Below are 20646 nucleotides of genomic sequence, written 5' to 3' on the forward strand. Positions count from 1 at the left end.
ACTGAACCCCAATAACACGGCAGCAAGCGTTGACTATGCAGATGACACTTCTGAGCAGCAACTGGCGGTGTTGGAGCTCAGGGATAATACTGAAAACAGAGGAGCCAGAGGTGTAACTGGAGCAACTTTAAAATCTGTAGTAGTGAGAATGTGGACAGAGCAGGAGAAATTGCCATCCACACAGTAGCGGAACAGCTGACGTTACTGAACCCCAATAACATGGCAGCAAGTGTTGACTGTGCAGACAGCACTTCTGAGCGCCAACTGGCGGTGTTGGAGCTCAGGGATAATACTAAAAACAGAGGAGCCAGAGGTGTAATTGGAGCAACTTTAAAATCTGTAGTAGTGTGAATGTGGACAGAGCAGGAGAAATTGCCGTCCGCACAGCAGGGGAACAGCTGACATTACTGAACCCCAATAACACGGCAGCAAGTGTTGACTGTGCAGACAGCACTTCTGAGCGCCAACTGGCGGTGTTGGAGCTCAGGGATTACAGTTCAGGTGGTAGAAACATGAACACAACAGGAGACCTGGATACTGTTGCCAACCAATTATTTATTCTGGAAGAGGACTGGCAAATTCATGAGAGATCCAGGCATTGTTCATTTTGAGAAAAGTAAGCCGGTCAACGTTATCGGAGGATTGTCGCATGCGACGGTCTGTTAGTACACCACCTGCGGCACTAAAGACGCGTTCCGATAATACACTAGCAGCAGGGCAAGCTAGCACCTCCAATGCATACTGGCTAAGCTCTGGCCATGTATCCAGCTTACAGACCCAAAACTTGAAGGGAGAAGAGCCGTCTGGGAGTACACTGAGAGGGCAAGACATGAAGTCTGTCACCATCTGACGGAAACGTTGCCTCCTGCTGACTGGAGCCGTCTGTGATGGTGTAGACATTTGTAGTGGCGGGGACTCAAAACTTTGCCACATTTGGGCCATACTGGTCTTGCCTTGTGCTGAGGCGCTGCTTCTGCTCCCTCTTTGTGCAGAGCTTCCTCCACTGCCTCGACGCACTGAGCAGCTTTGTAAAGCACTAGCAGCACTGCTCTCGGTTGGAATGGAGAACATGATGGAATGCACCAGTGCGTCTTGGTACTCCCGCATTTTACACTCCCGGTTCAACGGTGTTATGAGGCTTTGTAAGTTGTCCCGGTAGCGAGGATCTAGGAGGGTGGGCACCCAATAATCAGCCGTGTTGAGAATGTGGGCGATGCGGCGGTCGTTTCTCAGGCACTGCAGCATGAAATCAACCATGTGCTGCAGACTGCCAACTGGCCAAGAAACGCTGTCCCCTGCTTGAGGCGTGATCTCTGCCTGCTCTGCATCACCCCACCCTCGCTCTAGATACTGACTACTAGAGCATTGTGTACCTCCCTCCTCTGGACAGATGCCTTCCTCCTCCATTGACTCCTCCTCATCCTCCTCACAAAGTGTCCCCTGCCTAGGCCTTTGGGAGGAACCACATTGCGCAGACTGTAGAGAAGTAGATGGCATTTGTGACTCCTCATGCTCCACCTCTTCCAAAACCTCCTCCCTTAGTGCTTGCAGTGTTTTTTCAAGCAGGCAGATAAGGGGGATAGTCATGCTGACTAGTGCATCATCTGCACTCGCCATCCTTGTGGAATAATCGAAGGCACGCAAAACGTGGTAAATGTCCTTCATAGAGGCCCACTCAGTCGTGGTGAAGTGTGAACGGTGCGCACTACGACTTGTTTGCGCCTGCTGCAACTGGTACTCCATTACTGCTGCCTGCTGCTCACACAACCTCTCCAACATATGTAATGTTGAATTCCACCTGGTGGGTAGGTCACATATGATGCGATGTTCCGGAAGACGTAATCGGCGCTGCAGAGCTGCAATGCGCGATCTTGCGTTGCTGGAACGCCCAAAGTGAGCGCACTCTATGCGGACCTTGTGAAGCAGTGCATCAAGATCCGGATAGTCCCTCAAAAACCTCTGCACGACCAAGTTGAGCACATGTGCCAGACATGGGATGTGAGTGAGGTTGCCTAGGCCCAGAGCTGCCACCAGATTTTGGCCATTGTCACACACTACCATGCCTGGCTGGAGATTCGCTGGCACAAACCACACGTCGCTCTGCTGCTTGATGGCATTCCAGAGCTCCTGCGCTGTGTGGCTTCGATTCCCCGAAGAAATTAATTTTAATACGGCCTGTTAACGTTTGGCCACGGCTGTGCTCATATCGGTCATCATAACAGGTAACCGTTCACGGGTCGATGTGGAGGTAGACCGTGACGGCTCCTGCAGCGCTGATTCAGAGGAACTGGAGTATGAGGAGGAGTCAATGTGTACAGACTGGATTCCTGCAATCCTTGGAGTTGGCAGAACACGTACAGCGCCACTCTCAAGATCTGTACCCGGCTCCACAACATTTACCCAATGGGCAGTGAGGGAAAGGTATCGTCCCTGTCCATGCTTACTGGTCCACGCATCGGTGGTCAGGTGGACCTTGCTACTGACGGCGTTTTGTAGCGCATGTTTAATTTTTCCCTCCACATGCTGTTGCAGGGCAGGGACGGCTTGCCTGCTGAAATAAAAGCAGCTGGGCACGTTGTATTGTGGGACTGCCAATGCCATAAAGTTACGGAAGGTGTCAGTCTCCACCAGCCTGAATGATAGCATTTCAAGGGCCAGTAGTTTAGCAATGCCAGCATTCAGAGCCTGTGCTCGGGGGTGGTTTGCCGAGTATGGGCGCCTTTTCTCCCATGCCTGTGCTAACGATGGCTGTAGACTGGCCTGGGAGTGTGAGGATGACAGGGAAAGTGGTGCTGTGGGTGGAATTACGCTGTGTCTCTGTACAACAGTGCCAGAGATTCTTCCATGGTGATCCTGTGAAGAAGTCGAACCAGCTGTGTGTGAGCTGGAGGAAGAGGCTACAACATGAGCTGAAGAGGTGGTAGGTGGCACTGTAGGTTGGCCTAGGTCTTCAGTGTGTTTTTGTAACTCCACCACGTGCTTGGTCCGCACATGTTTCCACATATTTGTGGTATTGAGGTTGCTGACACTTTTCCCTCTTTTCACCTTCTGATTACACAGCTTGCATTTGACAAAGCAAATGTCATCTCCAACTGTGTCAAAAAAGGACCAGACACTGCAAGTCTTGGGAGCGCCCACTTTGGATTTTGGAAGAGCCATGCTCCAAATGGGTGCCGAAGTGGAGGCTACAGGCAACCAAGTCTGCCCCCTCCCTCTCCCTTCTTTTTGGGCCGTTCAGGGAATCTCTTCCTCAGAGCTGCTCCCACCACCTTCCTGTCCCTCACGCCATGATGGGTCAAGGACCTCATCATCTACACCACCCTCTTCAAACAACTGCTTCTCCTGGGTAGTCTCGACAGCACAGTACGCACCAGAAAGTGGCACCTGAGTCTCATCATCAGATGCGTACTGAGGTGTGCTGCTGACCATAGGCACTGGCCCACCCGCCTCTTCAGATTCAGAGAGACAATACGGTTGCGCATCACTGCATACTACCTCTTCTTCAAATTCTCGAATTCTGCTTGGCTGGCCCCCTCTTTCCAGGCCAAGAGATTCAGAGAACAGAAGTAGAGATGGCACCTGTCCAGGGCTCTCTGACTGCCTGGGCAATTTGGCAGGTGGTGAAGAGACAGATGGGTGCTCTTCAGTGCTCAGGACCTGAGAGAATCTGGAACTAATTGAAGTCAATGCGTTAGCTGCCATCCATCCGACAACGGCTTCAATTTGGTCCTCCCGCAGCAGTGGGGTATGGCTAGCTCCTACAAAGCTGCGTATAAAGGACTGTTCCCTGGTAAAACTGTGGGATGCTGAGTCACAGAATCCCCACGTCCTCTCCCTGCAGGCACAGAATCCTCACATCCTCTCCCTGCAGAAACTCGACGCCCACGCCCACGCCCACATGCCTTACTCCCTGCCTTCTTCATCTTGGTAGACTGATAAAGATGGGCAGAAAAGTACTAAGGGCTTAGTGTGCTTATTCCTGAACAGCTGCTAACAGGTATAAGAAACACTAATTTTATAAAGTGTGGACTAGACTTTAATATGAGCTAATGTGGCCTACACAACTGTAAAGTGGAGTGTTTGGTGAACTTTATTTAGGTTTTTTTTGTCACAAAAAGACACTGGATGTGCCCAAAGATGTAATACCGATAGTATCACAAACTTTTTGTAGCTATTACAATGTAGGAAGGTAACCTACAATGCAATAGATGAGGCTACAAAAAATAGGCTAATACTAATCTGGCTGGGGCTGCAGGGCACAATGCTGCAGAAAGGCTCCTCTATCTACTCCTATATAGTGTGTTTGGAACCAATGTAGCGGAATACGGATGGAACCACCACACTAATAGGAGAAATCAGGAAAAATGTTCAATTAGCAAAAAAGGACAATGTATGAGGCAGTGACACACACTGAGTGCACTACAACCAGACGTGGCTGAAGCACACACTACAGGGTGAGCTGCACTCACACACAGAGACCTTGCAGACAGCGGTGAACAGCACAGAGAACTGTGCACTAGCGCTGCAAGGCACAGCGATTTATAAAGTAGCTTGGGTAAAGCAGAATAGACCAAATAGGTAGCTAAAACTGTCCCTCAGAACAACAGCGTCCTATCCCTAACTGAATTCACAGCAGAGTGAGCTCAAAATGGCGGCGGCGGCTTTTATAGTGCATCATGACATCATTTCAGCAGCCAATCACAGCCATGCCATTAGTTAAGATGCCTACATGCCTAACAGGGTGTGCCCACACTTCTTAGGATCCTCATTGGCTGAATAAAATGAAACTGGCTCATTGCATTATGGGAACTTCCGATTCCGGTATACGATATTGTAAAAGTATCGGAATTAAGCATCGGAATTCCGATACTGCGAATATCGGCCGATACCGATATTTCAGTATCGGAATGCTCAACACTACTCACTATGCCTCTAGATAGGTGCCTTGGGTGGTCTAGTTTACAAAATGGAGTCACTTGTGGGGGAGCTCCAATGTTTAGGCACACAGGGGCTCTCCAAACGCGACATGGTGTCCGCTAACAAAATGGAACCATGTCGCGTTTGGAGAGCCCATGTGTGCCTAAACATTGGAGCTCCCCCACAAGTGACCCCATTTTGGAAACTAAACCACCCAAGGCACCCATCTAGATGCATAGTGAGCACTTGGAACCCCCAGGTGCTTCACAAATTGATTTGTAAAAATGAAAAAGTGTTTTTTTTTCCACTTTTTCATTTTTACGAATCAATTTGTGAAGCACCTAGGGGTTCCAAGTTCTCACTATGCATCTAGATAGGTGCCTTGGGGGGTCTAGTTTCCAAAATGGGGTCACTTATGGGGGGTTTCTACTGTTTAGGCACATGTTTAGGCTCTCCAAACGCAACATGGCATCCGCTAATTATTCAAGCAAATTTTACAATCAAAAAGTCAAATGGCGCTCCTTCCCTTCTGAGCCCTGCCGTGCGCCCAAACAGTGTTTTTTCCCCACATATGGGGTATATGCATGCCCAGGGGAAATTGCACAACAAATTTTGGGGTCCATTTTTTCTTTATACCCCTGCGAAAATAAAAAAAATTGGGTCTAAAGTAACATTTTTGTGAAAAAAGTTAAATGTTCATTTTTTTCTTCCACATTCCAAAAATTCCTGTGAAGCACCTGAAGGGTTAATAAAGTTCTTGAATGTGGTTTTGAGCACCTTTAGGGGTGCAGTTTTTAGAATGGTGTCACTTTTGGGTATTTTCTGTCATAAAGACCTCTCAAAGTGACTTCAAATGTGATGTGGTCCCTAAAAAAATGGTTTTGTAAATTTTGTTGGAAAAATGAGAAATCGCTGGTCAACTTTTAACCCTTATAGCTCCCTAACAAAAAAAAATTTTGGTTCCAAAATTGTGCTGATGTAAAGTAAACATGTGGGAAATGTTATTTATTAAGTATTTTGTGTGATATATCTCTGTGATTTAAGGGCATAAAAATTCAAATTTTGAAAATTGCAAAATTCCAGAGTAATTACCTCATAAAGTGACAGTGGTCAGAATTGTAAAAATTGGCCTGGTCATTAACGTGCAAACCACCCTCGGGGGTAAAGGGGTTAAAGAGCTGTGTAAGTTTATGGAGTTCAATAAACCTCTTGTCACAGTAGTAACTCGCACACGCTCACTACATTCGCCACTCTGCCCCTCCCCATGTCAGGCAGCATCACTGAGTTACCTTATGCTGCATCTTCCTGCTTTCTCCATCTGATTATAGTGAGGCAAGGTCAGATCCTGCAGGAATTTAAAGCTGACTATGTCCTGCAGGCTTTGCCTTTCCTAGCTTATCCCCTGCCAGCAGGGGATATATTTGGCATCTCCTCTCCCTTTTCCCTGCCTGCACTTTGATTCCTGGTTCCTGTTTGCCTGCAGCAATCAGTTTAAGTGCTATTTGTCTCGTCACTCTGGTTACCGACCCAGCTTGTTTATCCATTCTTTCTGAACTCTCCGCTCCTGACCCCAGCTTTGTACTGTGAACCTGTGCTGCTTGCCCTGACCTCAGACCATCTGACTATGCTTCTGTCTTCACCCTCCTGCGCTATGCATTCCTGCTTTGACCCGTGGGTCAGCTGCTGCAGGTCCGGGGACTGCCCTTGAGTCCCCTGGTGACTACCTGCGGCACAAGCCTATCCTCACCACCAGAGGCTCTAATGAAAATCAGGCAGTCACTTGGGTACGCTCCTCCAGGGTAAGCCCGGCCCATGTGGCTGTCCACACCCACCGTTGTCACACCTCACACTGTTGTGACACAAAAATCCGGTGCCTTTGAAAGCATGAGTCCCCTACATGCTCCATATGGCTGCCATGTAGGCTATGCTTTTATTTAATCATTTTTGTGGGAAATCCCTTTTAGGGGTTAAACAAAACTTCTACTGTGCCTCTGTATGCCAATAGAGTGTTTTCTTGCAGATTCAGTATGAAAAAAAAACAAAAATAATCACAAGATCCACTTTATTTCGCTCAAGATTAGAGCCATAGATATAATAGGTGGCATCTGGAATGCGTAAGGATCTGTAGTATGAGCCACAAGGACTTCTACTCAATTAAATACTTTTTAGAAATATCCTGGGCTACAATGAGTGGCACAATGAGGTGGTGTTATTGTCAGGTTGTCCAGGTCTGCCTGCAGTGACAGCATTGGCAATTTTATTTGACTAAATGAAGATTCTCTATTATATATGCTATAACAAGTTTTTTTTTTACAAAATCCAGTCAGCAGTCAGTCTTTGGTTTCCTTCTGCGAAGGGCCAACCACTATGTGGTACCTAGCCGAGCAGTTCAAATTAGCTTTCTTTGTGATTTTTGACAAAAGCGAGAATATTTTTGTGTAAATTTTCTGTCCACCAGCCTACTAGAGCGACAAATTACTCCTTTTCTTAGAATAGCGTAATGACTTTACATATATAATCATCATTTGGTGGAAGAGTCAGCAAAATTATATTTTTGAATTATTTAGGATTTTAACGAATTCATAAACTAAATGTTTATATAGAAAATGTATCATTAAGTAGAAGATTAACTAGCGAGGAGTAGAAAGCATAAAAAAAAGCTAATCTGATTTCTTTTTTTGGGTAAAAAAGAACCATAGAATAGCAGCTAATTCAGTAACAGAAAGCTAAAGCTTCAGCATGCCAAAAATAAATTATTCTAGCACAGTGGGATGGGAATGTTTGAATATTCAAGAGAAACACAAATGCTAGAAACACATTGTAATCATTTCCCACAGTAATTGGAACGTGTTTCACACAACATCAACCATCGACACATGCTGTGCCTTCTCTCAAAGTCATGTATTTGGTACAAATTAAAATGATAGTGTGTCCCCTTTTTAAAAGAAAAATATACCAACTCCTTAGGTTTGTCTGAACACAGTTGCAGTTATAGCAGATTGTCCCAAGTTATTCTTTGAAAAAGAAAAAAATTTTGAGTACATGAAAAAAGTGCAGAAGTGGAGTATAGAAAAGGTGTCAATGTGGCTCTACAATATTCAAATTCATATTCGGTGTCAAACAGTTTTCACTTATCCTACCAGGACAATACTTCTAGTTCATACTGACGTAGGCGCTAAAAGCCCACCATAAACAGTGGATTAACGTTGGCTGAACCAACCGATATCGACAGTCCAATGTGTATGGCCTCTCTATATCAGACTCTGGGACATCTGGAAGAATAATTTTTTGGAGAAGAAAAGGTGTCATTGAGTCATGTTTCACACCAACAGCAATGTATCCTAACAAACATTCATGTGTGGGGTTGCTTTTCATCCAAGGGAGTAGGTTCACTCACATTTTTGACAAAAAAATAAGCAAGAACCTTGAGGAAGCCACCTCCTGTGGCGATACGCGTAGGGTCTTCATTAGCATATGATGCTTTTTCTGTGAGCCAATACACGTGGGTGACTATGCACAAGGCACTTTATTGCACATTGTCACTACTTTTATATTCTTTAGATACTGCATGATATATGTATCATTATCTGTATATGTGTATTCCACCTCTCCTGATTATTGAATACTCTGACATCACTTTAGGGGTAATGTCAATTTATATCTATTTCAGATACCCATTATATTATATTGGTTGTCATAATAACCAATGGGCGCATTTTAAAATATCTGTATTTCTCTTGCCTAGGCTTTTGATACATAATAAAGATTTAGATTGTTAAAATTTAAGAATTGTATGCGTCTTTCCTCTTTTTTTGAATAGCATATCTTTTACACGTATTTTCATTAGCTCTCATTTAATATACAGGTGGTGCCCATGCCATTGGGATTTCTGATAATCTAGATTTTTCGTAATGTCTCTGTACACAATTGAATTACAAGATTAGTTTTTTTTACTGTTAAAAAAAAGCTAAAACACAGAAAAATGGCTCCAGACTTTCCATAATTGCATCCAGACGGGCTGATAAAGACTGTGACACATTCTTGCAGTTCAAACAATTGTGCATTTTATTAGTTTTCATGTATTAGTGGATTTTAACTTAGAAAGGAGTAAAAATCACATTAGGAAACCCATGAGGTTTATCCATTGAAGCATAAGATATTTCACAGGATGCCTCTACTAATTATTGTATCTGTCAACAATGAATGACGTGTGGCAAAGCCAAATCACTGAGTGGATTTGAAAAAAGAAGGATTGAAATAAAGCTGAAAGTAGGTAAATCATTAACATCAACTTTCAGAACCTTAAATTTATGAAGGATCATCATCCAAAAGATACATTTTACTTTGGATGTAATGTAAAGAAAAAGAGGACCTAAACCTAAAAGCAATAGCAAAAAGAAAATAATGCATCAAATTTATATTGTTTAAATGATAATTAGAAGTGAAATCAAGTAATACTCCTATCATATAACCATTAGCCCTGAAAGCAACAATCTAGCGCAGTCTTGTCCTCTATTGGAATGAAGTCTCATCTGTCATCCGGCTTCATTGATCCCTTTATCTTCCTACTTCTCAGATGCAGCTGCTATAAGGAAACAGACAAATGTCAAGTTATTTTTCATGTTTTTTACAATATTCTTTTTCTTTGTGGATATTACTACCAATCATATGTTTCATTGAATTATAGATTTGTGACTAGTGTATAAAGTTCAAAAAATTCCAAACCTTTTCATATGAACCTTTTTATGAATAACCACTGAAAACATGTTTTCTTTCTAGAGAAACTGAACAAATCTAACTATACAAGTTCTGGGGAAGTCCATGAAACTGATGTTGAGAAAAACAACTCTTAGTTAAACTTTTCAATAATGTTTTTAAGGGGTTATTCGCATATATCCAAAACTCACAGTCCTAGTATGGACCACGGTTGGACTCTTGACCCAATCTCTACAGCCTCACATAAGCCTACGTGACTATTAACGATGTCATGCGGTTAGTCCGCACATCGAGGTCCATACATGACCCATAAATGTTGGATGTGTGAAACCGGCCCAAGTTATGGAAGAATATGCCACCTCTTAATGATCTTTGTGAGTCCAACCACTGAAACACCCAACAATCTTGAGAATTAATGGGCCTCATCTGTGGTTCAGCATTGTAGTCCGGTTCTTTTTTCCTCTGTAGAGTGATATTCTCAGCCAGTCACTTAATTCAAGTGAATGGGACCAACAAGCTGAATGTCAGGCAGTCACTGCTTTGAAACAGTGATGAGACCCTATTATTCTGAGGATCAGTGGGTGTCCAAGACCAACAATGATCATTAACCGTTGTCACATTTTTGCGATATGCCATCACCTACTAAAATTAGAATATTCTTAGAGTCTAAAGAACATGATTATATGGTTCCAAGCAGGAGTGGACAAAGATAGAAGAGAGGCCCTGTGCAAGAACAAAATATAGGCTCTTTGCAGTCAATAGCTCATCATAACGCACAATTCCACCTGCTTTGCAGGGGTGTCAGGCCCCCTTACCTCTTGGGCCCCTGTGCAACTGCACATGTTGCACCAATCATATGTCCACCCCTGGTTCCATGCAAGTTCTAAATTATATGGTAGCATAACTGATCATGCACAGACATTATGGGCTCATATTTTACCTCTGTATGCATCTGATTTCGTACAGAGGCATATGAAGGCTTTTCTAAAAGATCAGCACATGGTATGTAAATGTAGCGGCTGCATGTGATGACTACATGCGCATGATTATGGAGATAGAGAAGGACATAGTGAGGGAGATAGAGGAGGAGGAAGAAAGATGAGAGCAGATACAAGTAATGTAAAAGCTCAGTTTGTTGGAGGGTCACCATAACCCATAAAGTGAATAGATGATTTATGCTTATTATGTTTTTAGACACCAATTATTTGATAGCTATCGGTATAAGCCTTCTTCCAGTAATGAAATCCAAATCTGAGCTCCATCAGGTTTTATCAAGGTACTGTATATACCGATGGCTGAAACAAATATATCACACAACGCCTTAGGGAAAGTCTGTTTGAAAAAATATATACTTTGCACTTTTTTGTTTTACTGTTCTCGGATCACAAATTAATTTGGACAGTTTCGAGCCAACGGCAATAAAAACTGCCATGAACTTCATGTTTCCCAGAATCCAGGGGATTTAGGAGAAGAGAGTCACGTTTCAGATTAAACTGTCTAAATTGTTTGTCATTTTCCTACGGAGATGCATTTTAAAATTCAGCCCAGTTAGTGATGTATATGTATATATATATGTATATATACAGTTATATGAAAAAGTTTGGGCACCCCTATTAATCTTAAGCTTAATGTTTTGTAAAAATTGGTGTTTTTGCAACAGCTATTTCAGTTTGATATATGTAATAACTGTTGGACACAGTAATGTTTCTTCCTTGAAATGAGGTTTATTGTACTAACAGAAAATGTGCAATCTGCATTCAAACAAAATTTGACAGGTGCATAAGTATGGGCACCTCACCAGAAAAGTGACATTAATATTTAGTAGATCCTCCTTTTGCAAAAATAACAGCCTCTAGTCGCTTCCTGTAGCTTTTAATGAGTTCCTAGATCCTGGATGAAGGTATTTTTGACCATTCCTCTTTACAAAACAATTCCAGTTCAGTTAAGTTTGATGGTCGCCGAGCATGGACAGCCCTCTTCAAATGATCCCACAGATGTTCAATGATATTCACGTCTGGGGACTAGGATGGCCATCCCAGAGCATTGTAATTGTTCCTCTGCATGAATGCCTGAGTAGATTTGGAGTGGTGTTTTGGATCATTGTCTTGCTGAAAGATCCATCCCCTGCGTAACTTCAACTTTATCACTGATTCTTGAACATTATTGTCAAGAATCTGCTGATACTGAGTGGAATCCATGCGTCCCTCAACTTTAACAAGATTCCCGGTGCCGGCATTGGCCACACAGCACCAAAGCATGATGGAACCTCCACCAAAATTTACTGTGGGTAGCAAGTGTTTTTCTTGGAATGCTGTGTTTTTTTGCCGCCATGCATAACGCCTTTTTGTATGACCAAACAACTCAATCTTGGTTTCATCAGTCCACAGGACCTTCTTCCAAAAAGAAATTGGCTTCTCCAAATGTGCTTTTGCATACCTCAGCCGACTCTGTTTGTGGCGTGCTTGCATTAACGGCTTCTTTCGCATCACTCTCCCATACAGCTTCTCCTTGTGCAAAGTGCGTTGTATAGTTGACCGATGCACAGTGACACCATCTCCAGCAAGTTGATGCTGCAGCTCTCTGGAGGTGGTCTGAGGATTGTCCTTGACTGATCTCACCATTCTTCTTCTCTGCCTTTCTGATGTTTTTCTTGGCCTGCCACTTCTGGCCTTAACAAGAACTGTCCCTGTGTTCTTCCATTTCCTTACTATGTTCCTCACAGTGGAAACTGACAGGTTAAATCTCTTAGACAGCTTTTTGTATCCTTCCCCTGAACAACTATGTTGAATAATCTTTGTTTTCAGATCGTTTGACAGTTGTTTTGAGGAGCCCATGATGCCACTCTTCAGAGGAGATTCAAACAGGAGAACAACTTGCAAGTGGCCGCTTTAAGTAGCTTTTCTCATGATTGCATACACCTGGCTATGAAGTTAAAAGCTCAATGAGGTTGCAAAACCAAAAAAAGTGCTTTAGTAAGTCAGTAAAAAGTAGGTAGGAGTATTTAAAACAAGAAAATGATAAGGGTGCCCATACTTATGCACCTGTCAAATTTTGTTTGAATGCAGATTGCACATTTTCTGTTAGTACAATAAACCTCATTTCAAGGCAGAAACATTACTGTGTCCAACAGTTATTACATATATCAAACCGAAATAGCTGTTGCAAAAACACCAATTTTTATAAAACATTAAGCTTAAGATTAATAGGGGTGCCCAAACTTTTTCATATAACTGTATATATATATATATATATATATATATATATATATATTTATAAAATTTAAAATTCAGCCCAGTCAGTGATATATATATATATATGGTAAATTTATGGGAGCTGTCAATATATAGCACCATATTCTACTCCTGAATAAGTCTGAGTGCTGAGCACATCTTTTTGTTTGGAGTCTGATCATTAATTAGCAAAAATAAGAAATAGTAGTTTAAAGTTTATTGTGTATTTGGTGACAATAGTATACTCTCTGCTTGTAGGTAAGGGGTACTAAATTATGGATAAATTATATAGGCAAATTCAATCTATAATTAAAGCACCACTCCAGCATTTTTTTTATTGCAGCCCTGGAGTGGTGATACCAATGTAAGTTCCCTGCCCCTACTCTCATACTTACCGGCTACCATCTTTCACCTTTTATCTGCGCCACTCCGCTCAATCTCCAGCAGTTTGCGACCTACCAGTTCGCCCCAGTATTTGCTGTGCGAGCCGGAGGTCACTTTTCAAAGCAAGTCTATGAGAGCTTTATTCTGGCTCTTATAGACTTGCATGGAGAGCTTGTGACAGTTACTTCTGACTTTCGGGGGCGTGTATCAAGAGGGGCGCCAGGAAGAGCTGAAGATGGCGGGCGGGAGGAGCAGGGAACTTACCTTAATAGCCTCACTCCAGTGCTGAAATAAAAAAAAACGCTGTTTCATACAGTTATTTTGAGCAACCAAGAACTCAAAATGCCTATACTCAGGAACTGGCAAAAAGTATTTAACTCCCTAAATCAACAGGTTTATCTGGATTACATTTAAAATACAGACTCATCATTTTGTTGTAATCCATTTTGCATCATCGATACATCATATTTGGCCCACAATTACTGATGCTGGCAAAAAAAATTGATGCAAATTACTCAATATTTTGTTTTTATCTTAGGTTTTTTTTTCAGTTAAATTGCCACAGTGTTAATGAGCTACTACACATTGCACATATGTCAACTTATGCTCCAGCTCATTTCTTTGGTTTTGCTGTAGTTTCTTGTACGCATTTCATCTATATAGATTCCCATGGGCAGGTGTCTGAACAGTATGTACCAGGTCCTGCTCTGTCCCATCTATATTGAGGTTGGCTGACACAAGGTGAGATTTTCATACTACTGTAGAAGATAGGACCATCCTGATTGGGTAGCCCTTATCACGATGAGATGGCTTATACATTTTTTTTTATCAAAATAGTGTTAAGTAAGTACACTACTTATTATTTACATGTACTATTGCTATTTAGTTACTCATTTTGTTTTCATGTTAGGTTTTGCTGCTGTGTACTGGCTGGGAATTTGTCTTTTTCAAAGTTTTTTCTTACAGGTTTATTATAGGAGCTGTTCTGCAGACCACAACCCACTGAATGGAGCTTTGCAGCTCAGTTCTATATATTTATGTATGGCAGGCAGTTGAGCAAAGAACCAGTGATTAGTGGGGGTACCGGGTGATGGACCTCCACCACTCTTATATTGATGACCTATCATATGGATAACAACCCTTTTAAACTACAATTCAATGCAAACATTTATCATAAGGAGCACTGTACACCAAAAAAGCTGTCATTTTCTTTAAAGAGTAACTAAACTTTTGAAAAAAAAATGTTTTAGACTCTTTTATTCCCTGCTGATTGGTAAAAAATGCATGCCTGATATAAAGATCTCAAAACTGCCTGTAGATTTCAGATGCGATTCACAACTACAACATCTGATAGACCTTTTATCAGACTGGAAATCTGAAAATAAGCTGTGAAACTAGAAACAAGAAGCAGCACAGGTCCTGCTTGAGAGCAAGCCCAGGGTTCTATTGAATTAGTACACAGCCCTGTGTGCCCGCTCAAGCACGAGCTGTGCATTTTGAGTGAACAGTGAGGGTCTCAAGACTAGAGATGAGCGTTGTTCTACTCGAACTGTTCGCCAATCTTAAATTCGAGCTGTTTTGGGCGGTGTTCGAGCCGTTCGGCGAACACGAACAATTTGAGAAAAATTCGGCTGTTCGAGGTTATGTTCGATAACTGTTCGTGCACCAAAATCATAACTGGATTTTTTCTCAGTAATGCTGAAAATTAATGTTAATACGCAGTTTGAGTGTACAGCGGGGTGGGGGGAGGGGCAGGGGATGGATCTCTGCAGGAACAATGAATATCTCCATTTTTTTTTCTCTTTCCCGCATTTGCAGTGGGGAGGTGCAATCTGTCAGCCTATCAGCAGCGCACACACGGAGCGAAGTGCTTTTTTTCACACAAGCAAGGGCATGTGTCATTGGCAGTGTATGTCACATGTCCTTGCCCTATAAGACCAAGCCATTTTCCCCGTCGCCACCATTTTCTCACTGCTGCAGCTGCGTGTTAGACGGCACCGCTGTTGCTGTGTGCGCTATACCTTGTTAATTTCAAGCCAATTTTCACACAAATCTACAGATAGCTTGGGAGTAGGGAATAGTTGTGATTGCAGTCCTTTTAAGGACTAGGTTACAGCATTTCCTACGACTTTTATCAGGCAGGTCTGTGCTCTTAAATAGATAGATTGTGGGAGTAAAGACTAATTGTAATTGGAGTCCTTTTCAGGACTAGGTTACATCAGTTCCTATCAGTTTTTGCCAGGCAGGTCTGTGCCAGTGCTGTGCAAGTTTTTTTCACAGCATTTGGCTGAATCTAGCAAAGCTAATCCTGTTTGGCCTATTGCAGAGTGTGTTAGTCAGTGGAGTAGCCTATCTGTGTTGCAAGATATACCACCTGTGTATAGAATACCAATTTTTTTACTGCACCTAGTGAAGTAAAATCTTTTGGGCATAGCATCATTCTATTAGTCCATCTATACTGACCTCCATCAGGTTGCAAATTGAATATAATTTTTTTCTGCATCTAGCTCTGAAAAAATATTGGGCTTCTAGCTGTGTGTGGGACTTGTTGTACTAGTCCATCTATACTGACCTCCATCAGGTTGCAAACTGCATATATTTTTTTCTTCATTTACCTCTGAAAAAATATTGGGCTTCTAGCTGTGTGTGGGACTTGTTCTATTAATCCATCTATACAGACCTCCATCAGGTTGCAAACTGAATATATTTTTTTCTGCATCTACCTCTGAAAAAATATTTGGCCTTCTAGCTGTGTGTGGGACTTGTTCTATTAGTCCATCTATACTGACCTCCATAAGGTTGCAAACTGAATATAATTTTTTTCTGCATCTACCTCTGAAAAAATATTTGGCCTTCTAGCTGTGTGTGGGACTTGTTCTATTAGTCCATCTATACTGACCTCCATAAGGTTGCAAACTGAATATAATTTTTTTCTGCATCTACCTCTGAAAAAATATTTGGCCTTCTAGCTGTGTGTGGGACTTGTTCTATTAGTCCATCTATACTGACCTCCATAAGGTTGCAAACTGAATATAATTTTTTTCTGCATCTACCTCTGAAAAAATATTTGGCCTTCTAGCTGTGTGTGGGACTTGTTCTATTAGTCCATCTATACTGACCTCCATCAGGTTGCAAATTGAATATAATTTTTTTTCTGCATCTAGCTCTGAAAAAATATTGGACTTCTAGCTGTGTGTGGGACTTGTTCTATTAGTCCATCTATACTGACCTCCATAAGGTTGCAAACTGAATATAATTTTTTTCTGCATCTACCTCTGAAAAAATATTTGGCCTTCTAGCTGTGTGTGGGACTTGTTCTATTAGTCCATCTATACTGACCTCCATAAGGTTGCAAACTGAATATAATTTTTTTCTGCATCTACCTCTGAAAAAATATTTGGCCTTCTAGCTGTGTGTGGGACTTGTTCTATTAGTCCATCTATACTGACCTCCATAAGGTTGCAAACTGAATATAATTTTTTTCTGCATCTACCTCTGAAAAAATATTTGGCCTCCTAGCTGTGTGTGGGACTTGTTCTATTAGTCCATCTATACTGACCTCCATAAGGTTGCAAACTGAATATAATTTTTTTCTGCATCTACCTCTGAAAAAATATTGGGCTTCTAGCTGTGTGTGGGACTTGTTGTATTAGTCCATCTATACAGACCTCCATCAGGTTGCAAATTGAATATAATTTTTTTCTGCATCTAACCCAGCCAATAGTTTTGGCCTAATACCACAGTTTGGCCACTCAGCTCTGCTCGGTTCCCATCCATTGTTTTTTTGTGCAAACAACTCCAGAGTTGTGAATTAGTTAACCACCAAAATGAGTGGAAAAAGGCCTGCTGCTGGTGGAAAGGGGAATAGGCGTGTTGGGAAGGGGAAAAAAGGTTGTGTCCGTGGGGTAGGTGTTAAAGCAACAGTAACATCTGCAGAAGAAAGACCATCTTCCAGCCAAACTAAAATGTCTACTTCTTTTAGCGGACAATGTGATAAGATCCCTTTCTTACGGCCACGCCAATCGCTACAAATTCCAGATGAGGCACAAAAACAGCAGGTGCTTCAACGGATATCAAGTGCTCCTTTAAGTGGGCTCTCCTCCACATCAACTTCAACATCACAAATACTCCAGTCCTCAAAGGTGTCACCCCAATCGCACTTGCTTCCTCACAGCTCCCAAATCTCCAGCTGCCCGTCTGAGTATGAGGTAGAACAGATGGTTGAGTCTGCAGAGCTGTTTACTCATACTATAGCCTGGGAATCAGAGGTCGACTCCAGCGCTTCTGTGAATCCAGACGAGGAAATGATCTGCACTGATGCCCAGACTCTTTGTGAGTCGGATCCAGGACCAGACGCAGAAGGTTCTGACCATAATGTAGACCCTCATTCCCAAACTGTAACTCCTGTTGGTGGAGACAATGAGGAAGACGATGATAAGACTCAAATACCTGATTGGAGCGACAACTTTAGTTTTTTGTCAGGGCAGGAACAGGTTGGCTCTGAGGACGACGGGTGTGATAACGGACAGGGTGATGATGATGAGGCTGGAGATCCCACTTACTGTCAACCCACAGTCAGCCAAGAGATGAGGTCAGCAGAGGAGGTGGAGGAAGATGCTAGTGACGACGAGGTCAGGTTGCGCCTTCCTGGACAGAGACGTAGTACTGGAAGCACGTCAACAACTGCATCCTCAAACACAACTCTGCCTCTCACCACAAGTCGTGGTGGCTCTTCAGGTCGCATGGGTGCTAAGCCTTGCATAGCCTGGGCATTTTTTCAGATCGATAAAGATGACTCAACTCGTGTTATCTGTAATATTTGTCAGCAAAAGCTAAGTAGAGGCCAAAAAATACATAGTTTGAGTACTTCATGCATGAACCGGCACATGGACATGAAGCATAAGTTGCAGTGGGAAGCTCAGTGTGCTACAATGCGGCCTAGCCGGCCGGGCCAACCACCGTCTGCCATATCTTGTGCATCCGCGGCCTCTTCATCCTCTGTGACTGGGGGGACAGCAGTCACACCTGTTTTGGGGCGCAGACCTGCCACCTCTTTACCCGCAACAGCCAGCGTGATTGGCAGGTCATCATTTTCTTTGGAGGTGGTAACACCAGCTGGTGTTGAGCGCTGTCCGACATCGATAGCACCACCTTTGGATCAAGGCAACCTAACATGTCCGCCTGCATCTTCCTCACAGACTGGCAGTTTGCCGGGGACACCCTTATCAACCCCGTCTAAGCACAATAGCCAGCCCTCGGTCCCTCAGATGTGGACAAGTAAAAGACCATTTCCTCCTAGCCATGAGAAAGCTAAGAGGTTGAATTTCACCATCTGCAAGCTCTTGGCTACAGAAATGCTGCCTTTCCGCCTGGTGGACACAGAGGATTTTCGAGACCTTATGTCCGTCGCAGTGCCCCAGTACCAGATGCCCAGTCGGCACTACTTCTCAAAGAAAGGTGTGCCTGCGCTCCACCAGCATGTCGCACACAACATCACCGCTTCTTTGAGAAACTCTGTGTGTGACAGGGTGCATTTCACCACAGACACTTGGACGAGTAGGCATGGACAGGGGCGTTACATGTCGCTGACTGGGCACTGGGTAACTATGGTGACAGCAGGACAAGGGGCTGCTGTCCAAGTCTTGCCGTCCCCACGAGTTGTGCGTCAATCCTCTTTATGTCAAAGTTCCTCCACTGCTTCTGCCTCCTCAACCTCCTCTCGGTCTTCCACCTGCACCCAAAGCCTGTCTGGTCATGCCACAAGCTTTCTAACTGCGCAGAAGGGATCCTGCACACCTCCTTACTATGCTGGCAGTAGGGCCCAACGTCATCAGGCGGTTTTTACATTGAAATGTCTGGGAAATGTGAGTCACACAGCTGAGGAGTTGTGGTCAGCTCTGGAGAACCAATTTCATGAATGGTTGTCTCCACTGGACCTGAAACCAGGGATGGCCGTGTGCGACAATGCTGCAAACCTGGGTGCGGCCCTTCGCCGGGGCAATGTCACACACGTGCCTTGTATGGCTCACGTGTTGAACCTGGTTGTCCAGCAATTTTTAGCCCACTATCCCAGACTAGATGGCCTTCTGCAGAGGGCACGGTCGCTGTGTGCTCACTTCCGCCGTTCGCATCCCGCAGCTCAGCGACTTACATCTCTACAGAAGTCGTTGGGCCTGCCACTTCACCGGCTAAAATGCGATGTGCCTACCCGGTGGAATTCAACTCTGCACATGTTGCAGCGACTGTGGCAGCACCGACAAGCCCTGGTGCAATACGTTCTGACGTATAGCCTGGGCCAACGAGATTCAGAGGTGGGGCAAATCACGCTGGAGGAGTGGTCTCAGATCAGGGACCTATGCACCCTTCTGCACAGTTTTGAAATGGCGACGAAGATGTTTAGTGCTGACGATGCCATTATCAGCATGACTATTCCGGTGATTTACATGCTGGAGCACATGTTAAACAGAATTCGGAGTCAGGTGGTGGCACAAGAGGAGGTGGAGGAAGTAGAGGAGGAGGAGTTGTATGCGGAAGGGCTAACATCTGCAAGTTCCAGACGGTCGGCAGCACCAAGGCAGCAGGCATGTGAGGGTGGGGGAGATGGTTTTACCAGGGCGCATGGTAGCAGCCAAACTAGTGAGGAAGGTGCAGGAGCCCAGGAAGAAGTGGAGGATGAACTGATGGAAGACTCATCAGATGAGGGAGACCTTGATCACATTTCTGTTGTGCGAGGTTGGGGGGAGAGGACAGAGGAAGGAAGCATGATTGTTACCTCGCCACCAACACAACAGGGACTTGGTGCTCCTGGATGCGCAACACACATGAGTGCCTTCTTGCTGCACTACCTGCAACATGACCCTCGAATTGTGAGAATAAGAAATAATCCTGACTACTGGGTTGCCACACTGTTAGATCCCCGGTACAAAAGTAAATTTGCAGAAATTATTCCTGCCATAGAAAGGGATGCACGCATGCAGGAGTATCAGCAGAGACTGTTGCAGAATCTTACATGTGCTTTTCCACAAAATACCAGTGGTGCACGTAGTGAATCTCACAGTTCCAACTTGCCAACCGTGGGACCGTCAAGTGTTCAGCACTCAAACCGTAACAGAACCACAGTATCTGCTGGTAACATCAATTTTGCGGAATCATTTCACCACTTTTTTAGCCCATCCTTTGCAAGGCCACAGGAGACAAGAAGTCTGACACATAGTCAACGCCTAGAGACGATGGTACAGGAGTATCTCCAAGTAAACATTGAAGCCACGACTGTGTCACTGGACCCTTGCTCTTTTTGGGCTTCCAATCTGGATAAATGGCCGGAGCTAGCCACTTACGCCTTGGAGATCTTGTCATGCCCCGCAGCCAGCGTTCTGTCTGAACGTGTGTTCAGCGCTGC

At 43.7% G+C, this 20646-nt stretch overlaps 1 protein-coding gene across 3 annotated transcripts in view; it reads right to left on the reverse strand.

Annotated features, from left to right (window-relative positions):
* Positions 1-9062: 9062 nt before the first annotated feature.
* Positions 9063-20646, reverse strand: part of MACROD2 (mono-ADP ribosylhydrolase 2) — a 2798553-nt gene continuing 2786969 nt past the window's right edge. The window contains exon 21 of one of the 3 annotated variants that reach the window (XM_073672205.1): positions 9063-9502. In XM_073672205.1, coding sequence (XP_073528306.1) covers positions 9483-9502 — 20 coding nt within the window. In that variant the 3' untranslated portion in view covers positions 9063-9482. Of the gene's footprint in view, positions 9503-13511; positions 13533-20646 lie in introns of those variants that run through there. The other 2 variants (XM_073672203.1, XM_073672204.1) reach the window with 2 other exon arrangements.

The sequence above is a fragment of the Phyllobates terribilis genome, unplaced genomic scaffold (assembly GCF_046119375.1).
Source record: "Phyllobates terribilis strain yellow unplaced genomic scaffold, ASM4611937v1 Scaffold_3__8_contigs__length_932513732, whole genome shotgun sequence".
NCBI lineage: Eukaryota > Metazoa > Chordata > Amphibia > Anura > Dendrobatidae > Phyllobates > Phyllobates terribilis.